The 18,127-nt window shown below is 51.5% G+C and overlaps 2 protein-coding genes across 2 annotated transcripts; one reads left to right on the plus strand and one right to left on the minus strand.

The window, feature by feature from the left end:
* Positions 1-832: 832 nt before the first annotated feature.
* Positions 833-1,777, plus strand: Iqcf6 (IQ motif containing F6). Its single transcript, XM_013028123.1, has 2 exons — positions 833-904; positions 1,409-1,777. Exons 1-2 carry the CDS (start codon positions 833-835, stop codon positions 1,775-1,777), a joined length of 441 nt encoding a protein of 146 aa, XP_012883577.1.
* Positions 1,778-8,289: 6,512 nt separating this feature from the next.
* On the minus strand, positions 8,290-17,670 carry Grm2 (glutamate receptor, metabotropic 2). Its single transcript, XM_013028106.1, has 5 exons — positions 17,217-17,670; positions 13,601-14,438; positions 10,377-11,452; positions 8,654-8,834; positions 8,290-8,370 (listed from the first exon to the last, which is right to left on the minus strand). The coding sequence occupies exons 1-5, from the start codon at positions 17,664-17,666 to the stop codon at positions 8,297-8,299; spliced, it is 2,619 nt and encodes an 872-aa protein (XP_012883560.1). The 5' UTR covers positions 17,667-17,670; the 3' UTR covers positions 8,290-8,296.
* Between the last annotated feature and the right edge of the window lie 457 nt (positions 17,671-18,127).

Below are 18,127 nucleotides of genomic sequence, written 5' to 3' on the forward strand. Positions count from 1 at the left end.
CCTGAATTCAGGCCTAGGAATGGCAAAACAAACAAGACCTTCTTTTTTTTTTTTGTCAGTAGTGGGGTTTGAACTCTGGGCCTGGGCGCCATCTCTCAGATCTTCAGCTAGAGCTCTAACCACTTGAGCCACAGCGCCACTTCCGGCTTTTTCTGCTTATGTGGTGCTGAGGAATCGAACCCAGGGCCTCATGCATGCAAGGCAAGAGCTCTACCACTGAGCCACCTTCCCAGTCCCTGAGCCACCTTCCCAGCTCCAAATAAGACTCTTTACTTCTTGTGTGACCCTCCAATGGCACCAGGAGGAACAGAATTAAATGATGACAAAGTGTAGAAAGAGCAAGGTTTAAGGGGCCTGAAAGGTGGCTCAGTGGTACACCGCTTGCCTCGCATGTAAGAGGCCCTGGGTTCGATTCCTCAGCACCACACAAGCAGCAAAAGCTGGAAGTGGCGCTGTGGCTCAAGTGGTAGAGCGCTTGCCTTGAGCTGAAGAGCTGAGGGACAGCGCCCAGGCCCAGAGTTCAAGCCTCACGACCCACAAAAATAAAAGAAAGAGCAAGGTTTCAGATGACCCTTGGGTCTGAGAAATAAACAGAAATCAAGGGATATAACTGTAGCCCACCCCGAGGCCTGATGGGAATCTAGTGGTCAGTAGCTGTTAATCCTTATGGAGACACAGCAACAGGCTACAAAAGACAGACAGGGCCTGTGAAGGTGGATCCTGAGTGCCAGTGGGCGGAGTCCAAAGATGGGGGTGTGGCTAACAGTTGAAGGCGGGGCTGAAGACTAAGCTGGCCTACCTGATAAATGAGTGGACTCCAAAGACCAGGGCCATGACCACGAACATTGTGAGTACGACCATTGCAGGAGAGGCCCACCCAACAGATGATGAGCAATATTTAAAGGTGAGTGGAAGCGGGAAATAAATAGAGCCCCTGAATGCTGGTGGCTCACATCTATGATCCTAGCTCCTCAGGCGGCTGAGATCTGAGGATGATGGTTTGAAGCCCATCAGGGGCAGGAAAGGCTGGGAAACTCTTATTGTCAGTGAACTACTAAAAAGCCACAAGTGGAACCGTGGCTCAAGTAGTAGAGTGCTGACCTCGAACAAAAACATCGAGCGAGGTAGGTACCAATGGCCATGCCTGTCATCCCAGCTACTCAGGAGGCTGAGATCTGAGGATCATGGTTCAAAGCCGGCCCGGGCAGGAAAATCCATGAGACTCTGATCTCCAATAAACCACTCAGAAAACTGGAAATGGCGCTGTGGCTCAAATGGTACAGCGGCTAGCCTGGAGTAAAAAACTCAAGGACGGTGCCTAGGCCCTGAGTTCAAGCCCCAGGACTGGCAGAATAGCCAGAATAGCCCTGCTGAGCGTCTCCATGTTCTTCCTCCTACTCTTCATCAGTTAGAGAAGACAGCCATCAAGATCCAGTCATGGTGGCGAGGTATCGTGGTACGCCGGACACTGTTGCACGCGGCCCTCAGGGCTTGGGTGATCCAATGCTGGTGGAGGTCCCTGCAGGCCAAGGCGATGGAGCAAAGACGCCGCCTAGCGTTAAGACTCTACTCCTGCCAGGAATGGGCGGTGGTGAAGATGCAGGCTCAGGTTCGGATGTGTCAGGCCCGCAGGTGGTTCCTCCAAGTTCGCCAGGCGGCCTGCGTCATCCAGTCTCACTGGAGATGGTACAGCCGCCAGACCCGGGGCCTCATCCAGGGCCGCTACGAGGTCAAAGCCAGCCGGCTGGAGCTGGACATTGAAATCCTTATGACCTAAAGGAGGTGTAGGGGGTGCTGGCGCAGCCGAGGAGACTGGATCTCTCTCCCAATAAAGACCCTACTGATCACAGATTGGAGATTTCATTTACGGGGGGGCCCCCCGGAGGGAAGGTGGCTCATTGGGGAGAGTGTAGGCCTAAAGCCCTGGGTTTGATTCCTCAGTACCACATACACAGAAAAAGCTAGAAGTAGCCAGGCGCCAGAGGCTCACGCCTGCCACTCGGGAGGCTGAGATCTGAGGACCGTGGTTCAAAGCCAGCCCAGGAAAGGAAAGTCTGAGAGACTCTGATCTCCAATGAACCACCAGAAAACCAGAAGTGGCGCTGTGGCTCAAGTGGTAGAGCACTCACCTTGAGCTGAAGAGCAGACAAAGAAAAAGCCAGACATGGTGCTGTGGCTCAGGTGGTAGAGTGCTAGCCTTGAGCAAAAAGAAGTTCGGGGACAGTGCCCAGGACCTGAGTTCAAGCCCCATTTATGGAGGAAGCTCCAGGCCCTTACATTTCTGTCTTCCCCCAGAAAGTCTCCTTTAGTATAGTCTATTAGTTTCTGGACCCAGGGGTCCATTCTAGGTCCCTGCTCCTAATGTCATAATTAGTCTTTTTGTTTGTTTTTCTTTTGGTCCTGAGGCTTGAACACAGGATCTGGGTACCGTCCCTGAGCTTTTGTGCTCAAGGCTAACACTCTACCACTTAAGCTAGCACTCTACCACTTGAGCCACAGCTCCACTTCCAGCTTTTCGGCTGCTGATTAGCAATTAGAGTCTGGTAGACTTTGCTTCCTGGGCTGGCTTTGAACCTCAGTCTTCAGATCTCAGCGTTCTGGGTAGCTAGGATGACAGGTGTGAGCCACCATTGCTAGACATAAATGATCAGTCAAGAGAGATTCCAAGCCAGGCACCGGTGAGGGCTCATACCTGTCATCCTAGCTACTCAGGAGGCTGAGATCCAAGGATGGCAGTTCAAAGCCAGCCTGGGCAAGGAAAGTTCTTTGAGATGCTTCTCTCCAGTGAACCACCAGAAAACCGGAAGTGGCACTGTGGCTCAAGTGGTAGAGCACTCGCCTTGAGCTGAAGAGCTCAGGGACAGCGCCCAGGCCCCAGAGTTCAAGCCCCATGATTGATAAAACAAGAAAGATTCCAGGGCCCCGGTCAAGTTATAACCCCTCAGTCGGCCTCATTTTGGGGGCCCTTCACGGTGGGAGAACTTGATTTTATGTTTCTGCGGCTCATCTCTTTTCAGGACAGAACTCCAGGGAGTCTGGGCTGTGGCCAAAGCCAGCTGGGAAGGTGGGGATTCCACCCGCAGCCTGGGCCCCAGGGCCCTGAGGGCCAATGAAGTGGCAGGGAGCCCAGGGCTCCTCCACTGAACAGCAGCAGAATAGACGCTCTGCCTCATGGGTAGGGAGGAAAGGGTGGAGGAGGAGGAGGAGGCCCCAGCCAGCCTCCCTGGAGAAGGCCAGAGCAGAATTGGAAGGACAAGAGCTGTAGCTGTGTCTCCCTCACCTGGAAGTTCCCCTCCCTGGGGAACCAGAGATGGGGGTGGGGGGTGGGGCTTGCCACAGGCTCCTCCCCTCTGCTGGGCCTGTCTCAGTGGGGCTAGCAGGCCTCTGCCTTGCTGGCTTTCCTGTCTAAGCCAATTTGTGTTCTCCTGAGTAAACCTGTTCGGGAGGAATACTGCAGGGTGTTGTTTTTCGTCCTTCGGACAGGAGGGTAGAGTGGGGAGAGATTGAATGAAATGTTTTGGAAAAATGCAGTGCGGGTGGGTCACACCTGTAATCCTAGCTACTTAAGAGGCTGAAATCTGAGGAAACTTAAGTTCTAAGCAAGCCAGGACAGGTAAGTCCATGAGACTCTCTTCTCCCAGTAAGCAGCGAAAAGCCGAAAGTGGAGCCGTGGTTCAAGTGGTAGAGTGTCTGTCTGGAGTGAAAACGCTAAGGACCTGAATTCAAGCCCCAGTAACCAGCACACACACACACACACACACACACAAACACACACACACACACCAAAATAACATTTTTAATTAATTTTTGTCGGTTGTGGGGCCTGAACTCTGGACCTGGGCACTGTCTCTCAGCTCTTCAGCTCAAGGCGAGCGCTCTACCACTTGAACCACAGCGCCACTCCAGCTTTTCTGTTTATGTGGTGCTGAGGAATCGAACCCAGGGCTTCATGCATGCGAGGCAAACACTCTACCACTGAGCCACCTTCCCAGCCCCCCAAATAGCAATAGATTGCAAACTCTCTCCAGATTCCGTGAGATTAAAGGCTATTTACTTTTAAATGTTACCCTCCGTTTTTCCTAAACTTAGAAGGATCTTCCAAGAGGGTGAAAAATAAGTATATATATACATATATCTCTTTTTTTTGGTGAGGATATATATATATGTAAAGTTCTAGAACTTCCGTTTTTACTTCAGATGCATTTTCTTCAATTAGACTCAAGTAAAATTAAACCTTCACTTAAAAAAATAGACATATGGTATATTTCTATCTTTCTATCTGTAAAAAAATGCATAGAAATATGTCTAGCATGCTGTACCAGAAATGTTAATGATGGTTAAATTTGTATCCTGAAACTTGAGGCAATACTTTGATTTTCTTTTTGGTGCTTCTCTGCAAAGCCCCAACTGTTTAAAGGGAGCATATACTATTTTTTTTTCCCCAGAAAGAATTAAGTAACTTTTCTTTAAAAAAAAAAAATCGGCGCCAGGAACTGGTGGCTCATGCTTGGAATCTGAACTATTTAGAAGGCTGAGATTTGAAGATCGACATTCAAAGCTAGTCTGGGTAGAAAAGTCTGTGAAACACTTTTCTCTAATTAACCAGCAAAAAGAAAAAGGGAAAGGGGCCAGAGTGGAGGTATGGTGGAAAAAAGACAAACAAGAGCAAGAGGCCCTGAGTCCAAGCCTCAATAACAGTACTAAACCACTAATTCATGTGAATTGAAAAACAACTCAACCTCTTGGCAAGCATTCTAAGGGTTTCAAGATTGGTTTCCATGTTCTTCTTGGGTCCGACATTACCTTCTCCCACCCCCATCCTCGGTTCCTATTTCTCAGCTTTATCTTTTGAGGGTCCCCAAAACTGAACTTTCTTCCAAAGGTTCAGAAGTTCCCATTTTTCTCTCTCTGCCTGGTCCCAGAGCTCTTCAGCTCAAGGCTACCATTCTACCACGTTGAGCCACAGCACCACTTCCGGTTTCCTGGTGATTCATTGGAGCTAAGAGTTTCATGGATTTTCTTATTTCTTACCCAGGCTGGCTTTGAACTGGATTGTCAGATCTCAGCAGAGGTTCTCAGTTCTTTGTGTTAACTTCCATACTGAACCATAGGAGCAAGAGCAATAGGTTCCCCTCTTTTTTTTTTTTGTCTGCCTGGAACTTGGGGTGGGGACATTTTTAGAGGGCTTTAAGACCCTGGGTGATTTCCTCCTCTCTTCCATTCCTTCCCATGATCCCTTACATCTGAGGAAGAGGCCAGAGAGCAGAGGTAAAGGCAGAGCGTGGCAGTAGGGAGTGAGTATTGGTCTGGTCAACATTCACTCAGGGGATTCTGGGTGAAATGAGCAGATGAAAATATAGCGTGATTGGCTGGGAAGGTGGCTCAGCGGTAAAGTGCTTGTCTAGCATGCATGAGGCCCTGGGTTCAATTCCTCAGCACCACATAAACAGAAAAAGCCGGAAATGGCGCTGTGGCTCAAGTGGTAGAGTCCTAGTCTTGAGCAAAAGAAGCTCAGGGATAGTGCCCAGGCCCTGAGTTCAAGCACCATGACTGGCTGAGATCTGAGGATCACAGTTCAAAGCCAGCCCGGGCAGGAAAGTCTGTTAAGACTCTTATCTCCAATGAACTACTAGAAAACCAGAGGTGGCTCTGAGGCTCAAGTGGTAGAGCGCTCGCCTTGAGCTGAAGAGCTGAGGGACAGCGCCCAGGCCCAGAATTCAAGCCCCACAACTGACAAAAAGATATTCATTGGTTATGACCTTCATAGTTAACTAAGCATTGAACATTTTAGCTTTCATTCCTGCATCCCAACATGTTGGTTGAGGGAGGGAGAGGCCATTCTTGTTACTTTCGTTTCCTTTTTTTTTTTGTTTCCATTTTTTAAAATTGTCAACCCAAATTTCCACAGCCTCACCAGCCTGTGCATGCAAATGAACTCACTCAAAAATAACAAATGTCACTGGGCGCCGGTGTCTTCTGCCTGTCATCCTAGCTAACTCAGGAGGCTGAGATCTGAGGATTCAAGTTCAAAGCCAGTACGGGCAAGAAAGTCTGTGAGATCTCAAATTAATGACCAAAAACGCTAGAAGTAGGAGAGCTAGAAGCTGGCTCAGCGTTAGAGTGCTTGCCTTGCATGCACAATGCCCTGGGTTCGATTCCTCAGCACCATCTAAGCAGAAGAAGCCAGAAGTGGCGCTGTGGCTCAAGTGGTAGAGCGCTTGCCTTGAGCTGAAGAGCTGAGGGACAGCGCCCAGGCCCAGAGTTCAAGTCCCAGGATGGGGACACACACACACACACACACACACACACACACACACACACACACACGTGCTATATCGCAGGCCCTCCTCAAGTTACCGCATTCTTCTGGTTCAGTACTCATTACCCTCTGGACCACTTGAGGGCAGCCACGGTTTACCCTGAGTCCCCAAGGCCGTGGCTGGGCATTGGTGCCCTCTGCTGGTGATCCCCAGATGGCAAATTTGGAAAACAGACCCAAGGAGGCAGCATTCCGTTGGTCCTGGTAGATGACATTCCTTAGTAAAAGGCACAATGCATAGCTGGGCGCCAGAGTCTCACACCTGTTGCCTGTCATCCTAGCTACTCAGGAGGCTGAGATCTAAGACTCGAAGTTCGAAGCCAGCCAGGGCAGGAAAATCTATGAGACTCTGATCTCCAATGAACCACCAGAAAACCAGAAGTGGTGCTGTGGCTCAAGTGGTAGAGCACTCGCTCGCCTTGAGCTGAAGAGCTGAGGGACAGCGCCCAGAGTTCAAGCCCCACGACTGACAAAAAAAAAAAAAAGGTCCAGAGCAGAATCAATAAATATTAGGTTTGATCCAGGAAATAGAAACAAGAGGGTTTTTTTTTTCGTGCTTGCTGTTTATTTTTCTTTTCTTTTCTTTTTCTGGTGGTTTATTGGAGATAAGAGTCTCAGACTTTCCTGCCTGGGCTGGCTTTGAACTGTGATGCTCAGATCTCAGCCTCCTGAGTAGCTAGGATGACAGGTGTGAGCCACCAGTGCCCAGCTTTCTTTCCTTTTTGTCTTTTTTTCCCCTCAGCTCTTCAGCTCAAGGCGAGCGCTCTACCACTGAGCCATCTTCCCAGCCCCTCCTTTTTGTCTTGTTCATTTGTCTGTCTTTGGGAGGGTAATGGGGACACAGAAATAGAGGGACAAAGGGTGAACGAATGCAGCAGTAGTGCTTACTAGATACTATGTGGAAAATGAACTGTATAGGGGCTGGGAAGGTGGCTCAGTGGTAGAGCGCTTGCCTTGCATGTATGAGGCTCTGGGTTCGATTCCTCAGCACCACATAAGCAGAAAAAAGCTGGAAGTGGCGCTGAGGCTCAAGTGGTAGAGCGCTCGCCTTGAGCTGAAGAGCTGAGGAACAGCACCCAGGCCCAGAGTTCAAGCCCCAGGACTGACAAAAACAAAAACCAAAAAAACTGTATAACCAGTGGGTGAGCAAGGGAAGTAGCGACATTATCCCCGCTCCCTCCGCCCCCAAGTGTACTCTGAATATATTCTGAAACTCTGTCTACCACCTTCATAATACCAATAAAAAAAGACGAACCAAAAACATTTGGTTTGGGAAGTTCGGCAAGGTGTGAGGCTGTAGACCAAACCACAAAGAGTGGGTTGTTCTTTTATTTATTTGTTTTTTTTTTTTAAACAAAGACACTTTATTTACAGAGAATACAAAATAAACCACAGGACCAAACTACTGTGTCGGGAGAGAGGAGGAAATGGGCGTGATCAGATCCATTCTCTCCATCCCAGAGTCACCGATTATAAAATAAATAAATAAATAAAAAGGCCTGATGGGGGGAGGGGGAGGGGGCCGTGGGGGAGGGGCTGGGCTTGGAAGCACCTGTGGCCATTGAGAACCTGGGACCTGCAAGTTCTCAATCATCTTTGTTCCAGGGCATGTGTGTGTGTGTGTGTGTGTTGTGGGGGGCTGGGGGGAGACCCTGGCTTTCTTCTCCCCTGTCTCCCCAACCCTGGGCCTGAGAAGCCAGGGAGACATTGCTTACAAAGAGTAGTTGATGACCATTGAAGATAGATGCTCCCCCAATGTTTGGACCCAAGCCTCTGACTCTAAAAGGGGTTGAGAGTGGGGGGGATTGCAAAGAGATGGGTCAGTATGAAATAGGGGAGTGGGGCATTATTGCAGAATTCCAACTGACTTCTTCCTGGCCGTGGATGATGATGGGTCTACACTGGGTTTAGGGGAGCAGCCATGTCAGGGCAGGAATAGGGGAGGGGGTGGGGTGAGGGAGAGAGAGAGAGGGGTGTTCAAAGTGATGATGTGGTAGAATCCACTACTTCTCGGCCGTTACACACCGTTGGGACAAACTGGGAGCCAGAGCCTAGGGGAAGAAAGGCAGAGATTTCTGGGGGTGAGGGGGGGCCGGGGGAGGGGAGGTTTTCCCATAGAGGGAAGTAGAGGTCTGGGGAGAAGACATCTGGCCCTCCCCCTTCCCCTCCTATATCTCCCCCTGTGCCCAGAATCATCTGATGGGTACCCCTTTACCGGACCTCCCCTTTCCCGCCATCCCTCCCCCCTCCCCGCAGAGAAAGCAATCTGAGCAACCTGGGGAGCGGCCACCGTACCTGAAGATGTGGGTGGGGTTGGTTGTGTGGGGTGCTGACCTTGGCCATGGCTGGAGCTGCCCCGGGGGGCAGCGCTGCTGAAGCGGCTGGTGGGGGTCCGGTGGCTCACCACGTTCTTCTGTGGCTGGAAGAGGATGATGTGGAGTTTGGGAGCAAAGAGGCAGCCTAGCACGACGGAGCCACTGAGACTGACCGACACGCACATGGTTGTGGTCTGCACCTGTGGGGGGCCGGGGAGGAAGAGCAGGCCCAAGTCAGGGATGGTAATACGCTGACCACACTAGGATGTTGTTGTGATTGTTGTTTGTGCAGATCCTGGGGCTTGAACTCTGGGCCTGGGCGCTGTCCCTCAGCTCTTCAGCTCCAGGCGAGCGCTCTACCACCTAAGCCACAGCGCCACTTCCGGTTTTCTGAGTAGTTTATTGGAGATAGGAGTCTCACGGTCTCTCCTGCCCGGGCTGGCGATTCTCAGATCTCAGCCTCCTGAGTAGCTAGGATGACAGGCGTGAGCCACCGGTGCCTGGCCAGGAAACATCCTTTGAGTCCTGACAAAGTCCAAGCAATTTCTAGAAAGGTTGAACATAGTTCCAAGCATCAGGCCCAGTGAACCATTTTCCTAGGATATCAGTTGTGGAGTGAACACTCACCTGTGTAAGAGTGTGTGTGTAGTGTAGCCGGGCACTGGTAGCTCACACTTGTCATCCTAGCTACTCAGGAGGCTGAGATCTGAGGATCATAGTCCAATGCCAGCCCGGGCAAGAAAGTCTGTGAGACTCTTATCTCCAATAAACCACCAGAAAACCGGAAGTGGCGCTGTGGCTCAAGTGGTAGAGCACTCGCCTTGAGCTGAAGAGCTGAGGGACAGCGCCCAGGCCCAGAGTTCAAGCCCCATGAACGACAGAAAAAAGAAAAAAAAAGTGTGTGTGTATGTGTGTGTAGGTATGGAACGCATCTAGATCCAAGCATGTATGTAGAAGTGTGTCCAGATAGGTGTGCAAGTGTTTGGGTGGTGAGTGTAGCTTTGGATGCGTGTGTAGACAGAAGTGTGTGTATGCTGGTATACGTGTGTGTTTCCAGGTATGCAGATGTAGGTGTTCATGCTCGGGTGTCTGTACACGTGTGGTTGCATACTGTGTATGGCTGTGTCTCCAGTGAGCCCTCAGTGGCCTATGATTGACATGGAAATGCAAATCACATGCAAATGCAGGCTGAGTCGGAGCAGATTCCTTCCTCAACCCGAGCAGGTGGCCCGAGCAGGTGCAGGCAGGGCGGCCAAGCCCAGCCACCCCCAGCGCTTTGCCAACACACCCCTGCGCCAGGGTTTGTGCCGCAACCCTTTTGCTCTTTTAATTATTCAGGCTGTCTCTTCAGACTCTGTTCTGCACTCTAGACTAAATGGCCTTGGGCTTTTTCTTTCTTTCTTTTTTCTTTTTGTCAGTCCTGGGGCTTGAACTCTGGGCCTGGGCGCTGTCCCTCAGCTCTTCAGCTCAAGGCGAGCGCTCTACCACTTGAGCCACAGCACCACTTCCAGTTTTCTGGTGGTTCATTGGAGATCAGAGTCTCACGGACTTTCCTGCCTTGGGCTGGCTTTGAACTGCGATCCTCAGATCGCAGCTTCCTGAGTAGCCAGGATGACAGGCGTGAGCCCCTGGCGCCTGGCAGCATTTCACTCCTTTAGAGCTTCAAAGGAAACTGAGGCCAGGCTCTGGGCTCTCCTCCCCATCTCCCCCTCCCTCCTTTCCCCCTGCAGCAGGCGGCTTACCCGATAGTCACTGGAGGTGACGTAGAAGATGGGCAGGAACGCCAGCCAGATGATGCAGGTGGTGTACATGGTAAAGCCGATGAATTTGGCCTCGTTGAAGTTCTCGGGACACTTGCGCGTCTTAAAGGCGTAGAGCGTGCAGAGGGCAATGAGCAGCACGTTGTAGGCCAGGGAGCCCAGCATGCTGGCATCACGGTGGTTACACCGCAGCGTGACCACCTCTCTCCGTTCGGGCGCCGTCTCCTTCCCAGTGCCTGGAGCCTCCACCACCAGCCAGGCGGTCACGATGAGCAGCTGGCCCGAGATCAAGCCAAGGCAGATGGCTACCTGGGACGCTGGGCTGATGAACCTGGGTCTCTGGGTCCCCTCCCGGGCCCCCCCGAAAATACGAGCAATCCGATTGGTCTTTGTGAGCAGGGCTGAGTAGCAGACGGAGAAGGCCGTACCTAAACCAAGACGGCGTAAGGTGCACACTGCGGTAGACGGTTTGGCAATGAAGATGAAGGTCATGCAGTAGCACAGGAAGACGCCTCCTAACAGGATGTAACACAGCTCCCGGCCAGATGCTTTTACCACAGGGGTGGCATTGTGTCTCACGAAGACACCCAACACGAACAGGGTAGCCAGGGCACCCAGACAGGCAATGGTGACAGGTCCCACAGCCCAGGCATCCCCCCAGCGGATATATTCCTGGGGCAGCTCGAAACAGCCAGTCAGGGTGGCATTGGGCCAATAGCCCAGGCCGCAGTCAGCACAGGTGAACTCGTCCATGCGGTATTCATAGGGTTGGCAAGGGATGCAAAGCCAGCAGCACACCTCGCCCGGCTGCACGCTCTTCACCTCATTGGGGAGACAGGGCTCACTGCAGCGAGAGGCAGGCAGAGGCCCGGATGAGGCGGAGGCCCACGGGATGAGGCTGGTGTCAAGAGTCAGGCCTTCCGCCCAATAGCCCACCTTTTGGTAACGGTAGCGCCCGCTGCCGGCCCGCAGATAGGTGAAGATGTTATAGCGGCCAATGCCATCCCCAAAGCGGTCAAAGCGGACTTCGTTGTGCGTGTCAGCCGGGCGGAAGGGGGCTAATGAGAGAGGGAAGGAAGAAAGGGGTTGGATGGGTGGGATTGGCTTGAGGGAACTTTAATTCTGCCTCTTCCATGAGACCCCCACAGCCCAGCCCCCTGTCCAGAGCAACTGACGCAAACACATTTTGACTTGAGCCACAGCGCCACTTCTGCCTTTCTCTGTGTAGGTGGTACTGAGGAATCGAACCCGGGGCTTCATGCATGCTAGGCAAGCACTCTACCACTAGGCCACCTTCCCAGATAGCTAATTGGAGACATGAGTCTTGTAGACTTTCCTGCCTGGCTGGCTTTGAACCACTATCCTCAGAGCTCAGTCTCCTGAGTAGCTAGGATGACAGGTGTGAGCCACCAGCACCCAGCAACTCCAGCTGTTTTTATTCGAAGGAGATCACCACTAATTATTGAATCCAAATCCAACATCAAACCTGAGTTGTTTTTTTTTGGCCAGTCCTGGGGCTTGAACTCAGGACCTGGGCGCTGTCCCTGAGCTTCTTTGGCTCAAGGCTAGCGCTCTACCACTTCAGCCACAGCGCCATTTCCAACTTTTTCTGTGTATGTGGTACTGAGGAATCGAACCCAGGGCTTCATGCATACTGGGCAAGCACTCTACCGCTGAGCCACCTTCCCAGCTTAAGCCTAAGTGTTTCTAGACCCTATGTCTGTATCAATCTCAAACTCAGCAGGCTGACTATGGATTTGCTCTGACATCTGCTCAGATGCCAGGTGTCGACCCTGATCCTGACATTAATTCTAGTATAACTTCAAGTGTAGATCTTAGTGGAATTACATCCATCACAGGTGCCACAGTTACAGAGCCAAATTAAATAGCCTTTAAAAAAATCCTATACTCTCAGCTACTCAGGATGATTACCGTAAGAGACCTCATCTCACTTGATAAGCCAAGTGTGGTAGAGCACAAATGATGGCCTGTGATTCCAGTCATGTAGGGAGATTGTGGTCTAAGGTTAACCCTTCTAGGCTAAAAAAAAAAAAATACGCAAGACCCTACTTGAAAAGTCATGAAAACCAGGGTCTGGGAAGGTGGCTCAGTGGTAGAGCGCTTGCCTTGCATGCATGAGGCCCTGGGTTCGATTCCTCAGCACCAGATAAGCAGAAAAAAAGCCAGAAGTGGTGCTGTGGCTCAAATGGTAGAGTGCTAGCCTTGAGCTGAAGAGCTGAGGGACAGCACCCAGGCCCAGAGTTCAAGCCCCACAACCGACAAAAAATAAATAAATAAATAATGAAACCAAATGGGGCCGGTGCATGATTTAGATGGTAGAGCACCTGTCTACAGCATGAGGCCCCGAGTTCAAATCCAGTACTGTACTACATACATACTCATTGTATACATATCTGTATATCTATGTATTTATAGATGTCTATATACAGAAATATCTGTATATGTATACATGAATATATATACATACATAAAAATGTCTGACTATGTATATATAGCTATATCTAGACAGATCTATATGTCAATATAGAGATCTATCTATATTTATACATTTCAATCTCTCTATAGGTATGTGGAGCTATATCTATATAGAGAGAGATAGAGCTAGAGCTAGATATGAATGAGTGATTAGGCCTGCAATGGTTGTAGCCATACCTAATAAGCACAGACTTATTTTCTTGTTATTACTAATGATACAGTATAATAACAATATATAATATATAACATATATAAGAACCATAGAATATTGCTTTTTGTATTATATTAGGTATAGGTAATCTACAACTGATTTGAAGTAAAAGCAGGGAGACAGGTGCAGGTTGCTGGCAAACACTACCTCCTCTTTGATGTAAGGGGTAAACAGCTCCACCTTTGTTTTTTGTGGGTTTTTTTTTTTTTTTTGCCAGTTCTGGGGCTTGAACTCAAGGCCTGGGCGCTGTCCCTGAGCTGCTTTTGCTCAAAGCTAGTGCTCTATCCCTTGAGCCACAGTGCCCCTGTTCGCTTTTTCTATGTACGTGGTACTGAGGAATCGAACCCGGGGCTTCATGCATGCTAGGCGAGCGCTCTACCCCCTAAGCCACCTTCCCAGCCCATCTGTCCATGTAAGATATCCTATTTTCTTAGTTACATAATGGCACCTAAGGACCTGTGAAGGCCAGAGGGCTGATGACCCCCTCCAGCGCCATTACCGTCAAACTTGACATTGAGCATGAAGTCCTTATAGAGTCGACGCCCGTTGACGGGCCTCATGGCCTGGCAGAGGCCGGTGGCGTTGGGACAGAGAGCCCGGTGCATGTTGTGTAATGCATGCGCCATGGCGTACACGGCGTTGACCACGAACATGATCTTGGACTCTTGTTCGAAGGGCACGGCCCTCAGCGAGTGGGTGGCGCAATCTCGCTGGCGGAAACTGCAGTGAAATCTCTGTTCCCAGAATTCCCGGAACCAGGGATTTCTCGTGTTGTTCCAGGGATCTAGGCTCTGGAAATAGGAGGCGAAGTCAGCGATGGGGTAGGAGGCCAGCTCTATGGTGATCGCCCCTTCTGCAGCCTTCTCGCTGCTGGCCACCACACTTTCCAGGGCCCCCCAGCCGTCGCTGGCCACCCAGATAAAGCTGGCGTTGAGGCGCTGGGTGGCAGCCAAGAGTTCACGGGCATCCTCCGATCGGGTGAACAGGACGGCCACCCGGGCGCTGGGTTTGTGCAACAGAGCCCGCACGACACCCTCAAAGGCGGCTCTGTTCATGGCCCGGCCGACTTTCTCCGACGTGGCCACGCAGATGTTCCGGGCCCGGGCCTCCAATTCGAAGGCCTCGATGCCCGTCTCCCCGTAGTCTCCCTCGGATGCCACCGTGGACACGTAAGTCCAGTTGAAGAAGCGGAGGATCTCGGCCATGGCCTTGGCTTGGAAGAAGTCTGGGGGCACCGTGCGGGCGAAGTAGTCATAGCGGGACTTGTCGCTCAGCTTGGCGCTGGTGGAGGCGTAGCTGATCTGTGGGATCTGAAACAGTCGAAGGAGATTGGCCACCTAGAATAGAGGGAGAGAGAGAGAGAGTGAGGATCAGAGTCCAGAGGCCGAAGAAGCCGCCCACATTATGGTCCCTCTCCTGGACCCCCCTAGGACAGCTCTAAGGGTTCTCTCTTTCAAGAGTCTTTGGGTGCTGGGAGCCCAGTGGCTCAGCATCTGTCATCCAAGCTAGTCAGGAGGCTGAGAGCCTGAGGATCGTGGTTCAAAGCCAGCCTGGGAAAGAATGTCTATGAGACTCTTATCTCCAATGTACGACCCCCCCCCACACACACACCAAAACCTGGAAATGGAGCTGTGGATCAAAGTGATAGAGCGTTTCCTTGAGCAAAAGAAGATTAAGGATTGAGTCCAGGTCCTGAGCTCACACACACACACAAACACACACACACACACACCCCACAGAGTCTTATATTGCCTCTGTCCACCAGTAGAAGGGAATTTCTGTTTCTAAGGTGGAGAGGAGAAAAGGGGGGTGGTGGGGAGAGAGGACAGGAAGGAAGAGAAATCATTAATAGACGGGTATAGTCTAAGAAGTAGGGGTTGAGCCTCTCATGGATCCAGACAAGGAAAACTAAAACAAAAATGCAAACAAAACCAGCCTGCTCGGGGGCTGGGAAGGTGGCTCAGTAGTTAAAGTGCTTGCCTTGCATGCCTGAGGCCCTGGGTTCGATTCCTCAGCACCACATAAGCAAAAAGCCGGAAGTGGCGCTGTGGCTCAAGTGGTAGAGCGCTAGCCTTGAGCTGAAGAGCTGAGCGACAGCGCCCAGGCCCAGAGTTCAGGCCCCACGACCGGACCCAAAAAAAAAAAAAAAAACCAGCCTGCTGTTGAGGGAGGGGTTCTAACACAGGAAGGAAGGCATTGGTTTCCTGAATAGAACTGTGAATGGAGGGGTACTGGAAAGCACCCCAGAGGTACCTGAGACAGGAGTAAGAGGCTGAACACGCATCCCTGTGCTAGCCAGGCTACCGATGTAAATGCTGCCACAGCCATGCTTGCCCATGCTGCTGCCCAGCCATCTCTACTAGTTTGTACCAGCAGGATAATTAAGGCCTCCCCCTGCCAAGGGATTTTTTTTTTAAATTTTGTCAGTCCTAGGGCTTGAACTCAAGACCTGGGCGCTGTCCCTGAGCTTCTTTGGCTCAAGGCTAGCACTCTACCACTTGAGCCACAGCGCCACTTCCGGCTTTTTCTGTGTATGTGGTACTGAGGAATCGAACCCAGGGCTTCATGCATGCTAGGTAAGCGCTCTAACCACTTAGCCACCTTCCCAGCCCCTGAGGGATTCTTACTTCTGCTTCATTTCTCCTCAATTAGTGCCGCCAAGAAAGGGGTCCTGACCTTCCCATGGCAAGATCTTCTTCCAGTTTCCTAAAAGAAGCGGAGGCCCTAGCCACAGCCCCTTTGATGGTTCCCCGATCTCAGTTCTGGCCTCATCTTCCGATAGCCTAGACTAGGCAGGGGCAGGTGAAGATGTGGCCACCCCCTCTCCAATCCTGGGTGAGACAATCTGACAGGTTGAACTGAGAACTCTGACTTTATTTATTTGTTTGTTTAGTGTGTGTGTGTGTGTGTGTGTGTGTGTGTGTGTGTGTGTGCTCAAGGTTAGCATTCTACTATTCGGAGCAACAGCAGTTTTTGGCTTTGGTTTTGTTTGTTTTGTTTTGCTTTTGTTTTTTGTTTTTGGTCAGTCATGGAGCTTGAACTCTAGGCCTGGGCGCTGTCCCTGAGCTCTTCAGTTCAAGGTGAGCGCTCTACCACTTGAGCCACGGTGACACTTCCAGTTTTCTGGTGGTTCACTGGAGATCAGAGTCTCACAGACGTTCCTTGCCCGGGCTGGCTTCGAACCGTGATCTTCAGATCTCAGCCTTAGTAGCTGACAGGTGTGAGCCAACGGCGCCTGGCTTTTTTTTTTTTTTTTGGTAGCTTTTTGGAGTCTCCTGGACTTTCTTGCCTGAGCTGGTTTTGAACAGCGATCCTCAGATCTCAGCCTTCTGAGTTGTTAGGGTTACAGGTGTGAGCCACCGGTGCCCAGTTCCATTTATTTTATTTTATTTTATTTTATTTTTTTGTCGGTCGTGGGGCTTGAACTCTGGGCCTGGGCGCTGTCCCTCAGCTCTTCAGCTCAAGGCGAGCGCTCTATCACTTGAGCTACAGCGCCACTTCCGGTTTTCTGGTGGTTTATTGGAGATAGGAGTCTCACGGTCTCTCCTGCCCGAGCTGGCTTTGAACCGCGATCCTCAGATCTCAGCCTCCTGAGTAGCTAGGATTACAGGCGTGAGCCACCAGCGCCCGGCTATTTTATTTTATTTTTATCTTACATAATCTCTAAAATTGTATGACAATCTTGACCCCAAATATGACATTTTTTTTTTCTTTTTGCTGCCAGTCCTGGGGCCTGAACTCTGAGCCTGGGTGCTGTCCCTCAGCTCTTCAGCTCAAGGCCAGCACTCTACCACTAGAGCCACAGCGCCACTTCCAGCTTTTGCTGCTTCTGTGGTGCTGAGGAATCGAACCCAGGGCCTCATGCATGCGAGGCAAGCGCTCTACCACTGAGCCACCTTCCCAGCCCCATGTCTCAGATTCCTGAGTAAACTAGAATGCCAGGCGTGAGCCACTGGTGCCTGGCTTAGTAGGGAACTTGCTTTTCCTTCTATTCTAAAACTCCTCAAAAGCTGCTGATCCCAGCCTGGAAGGAACCCCCAGCTCAGCAAGAATTCTGGGTCACCTCAAACTTCCCTCCCTCTCTTACCCTCGTGTGGGTCGCCACTTCCACATACCTGGATGGAGACGTCACTGTAGGAGCCACCGATGACCCCGGTGATGGCGGTGGGGGTGTCCCCGTGGGTGGCGTAGGAGCCGTCGGGGCAGATGTGGCGGGAGCCATCCGCCCCACGGCTGAGGGAGGCACGCACGAAGTCCAGTGCCTGCTCCAGGGCGTGCGTGTCCTTGGAGCAGCTGTCCAGGATGTGGGCGCCCAGGCGCACCCCAGGTAGCAGGTGGGGGTCCCGGTTGATGCGATCCAGGGCGAAAAGCATGGCTTCCAGACGCTGGATGCCCCGATGCTCATTGACCGGACCGCAGTCCTCAGCCGGTCCACCTTTCTGGTGCACTGGAAACAGCCCACCCAGCACCAGGTCCCCTTCCAGGGTCAGCACTTTCTTGGTCGGGCCTTCAGCCATAGCACCCCAGAGCAGCAGCAGGGCCAGGAGCCCGAGCAGCGAGCCCATGGCCTCTCTCCCCACAAAGGAGACCTGGGTCTTCAGGGGATGGATAGGCAGGCAGAAAGAAGCAGCAAAGGCAGAGAGAAGAGGGAACAAGAGCTGGGCAAAGGACAGACAAGAAGAGAGATGAGAAAGGACTCAGCTCCTGCAGAAAGAGAGACAGACAGACAGACAGACGGACAAAAGTGGAATCTGAGACCCGAGTGGCTTTTCTTTCCAGCTTCCTGTTGTGATCTGCCCCTCCCCACAGGTAGTCAGGAACTTGGCAGACGATGGTGTCACTAGACAGGCTCAGAACTTCCTAGATCATCCCCTTTTGAACCTGCCTCTCAGCCCTGCCCTGATCTGAGCTCATGGTGCGTCCAAACTCAGCAGAGGGGTGAAGAAAAGTAGGAAGTGGAGGCCTAAGACAGATTTAGAGGCCAGGGAATCCCAGTGGATGCCAAAGGAAACCCAAGTCTGCCCAG

Source organism: Dipodomys ordii, unplaced genomic scaffold (assembly GCF_000151885.1).
Source record: "Dipodomys ordii isolate 6190 unplaced genomic scaffold, Dord_2.0 Scaffold107, whole genome shotgun sequence".
Taxonomy (NCBI): domain Eukaryota; kingdom Metazoa; phylum Chordata; class Mammalia; order Rodentia; family Heteromyidae; genus Dipodomys; species Dipodomys ordii.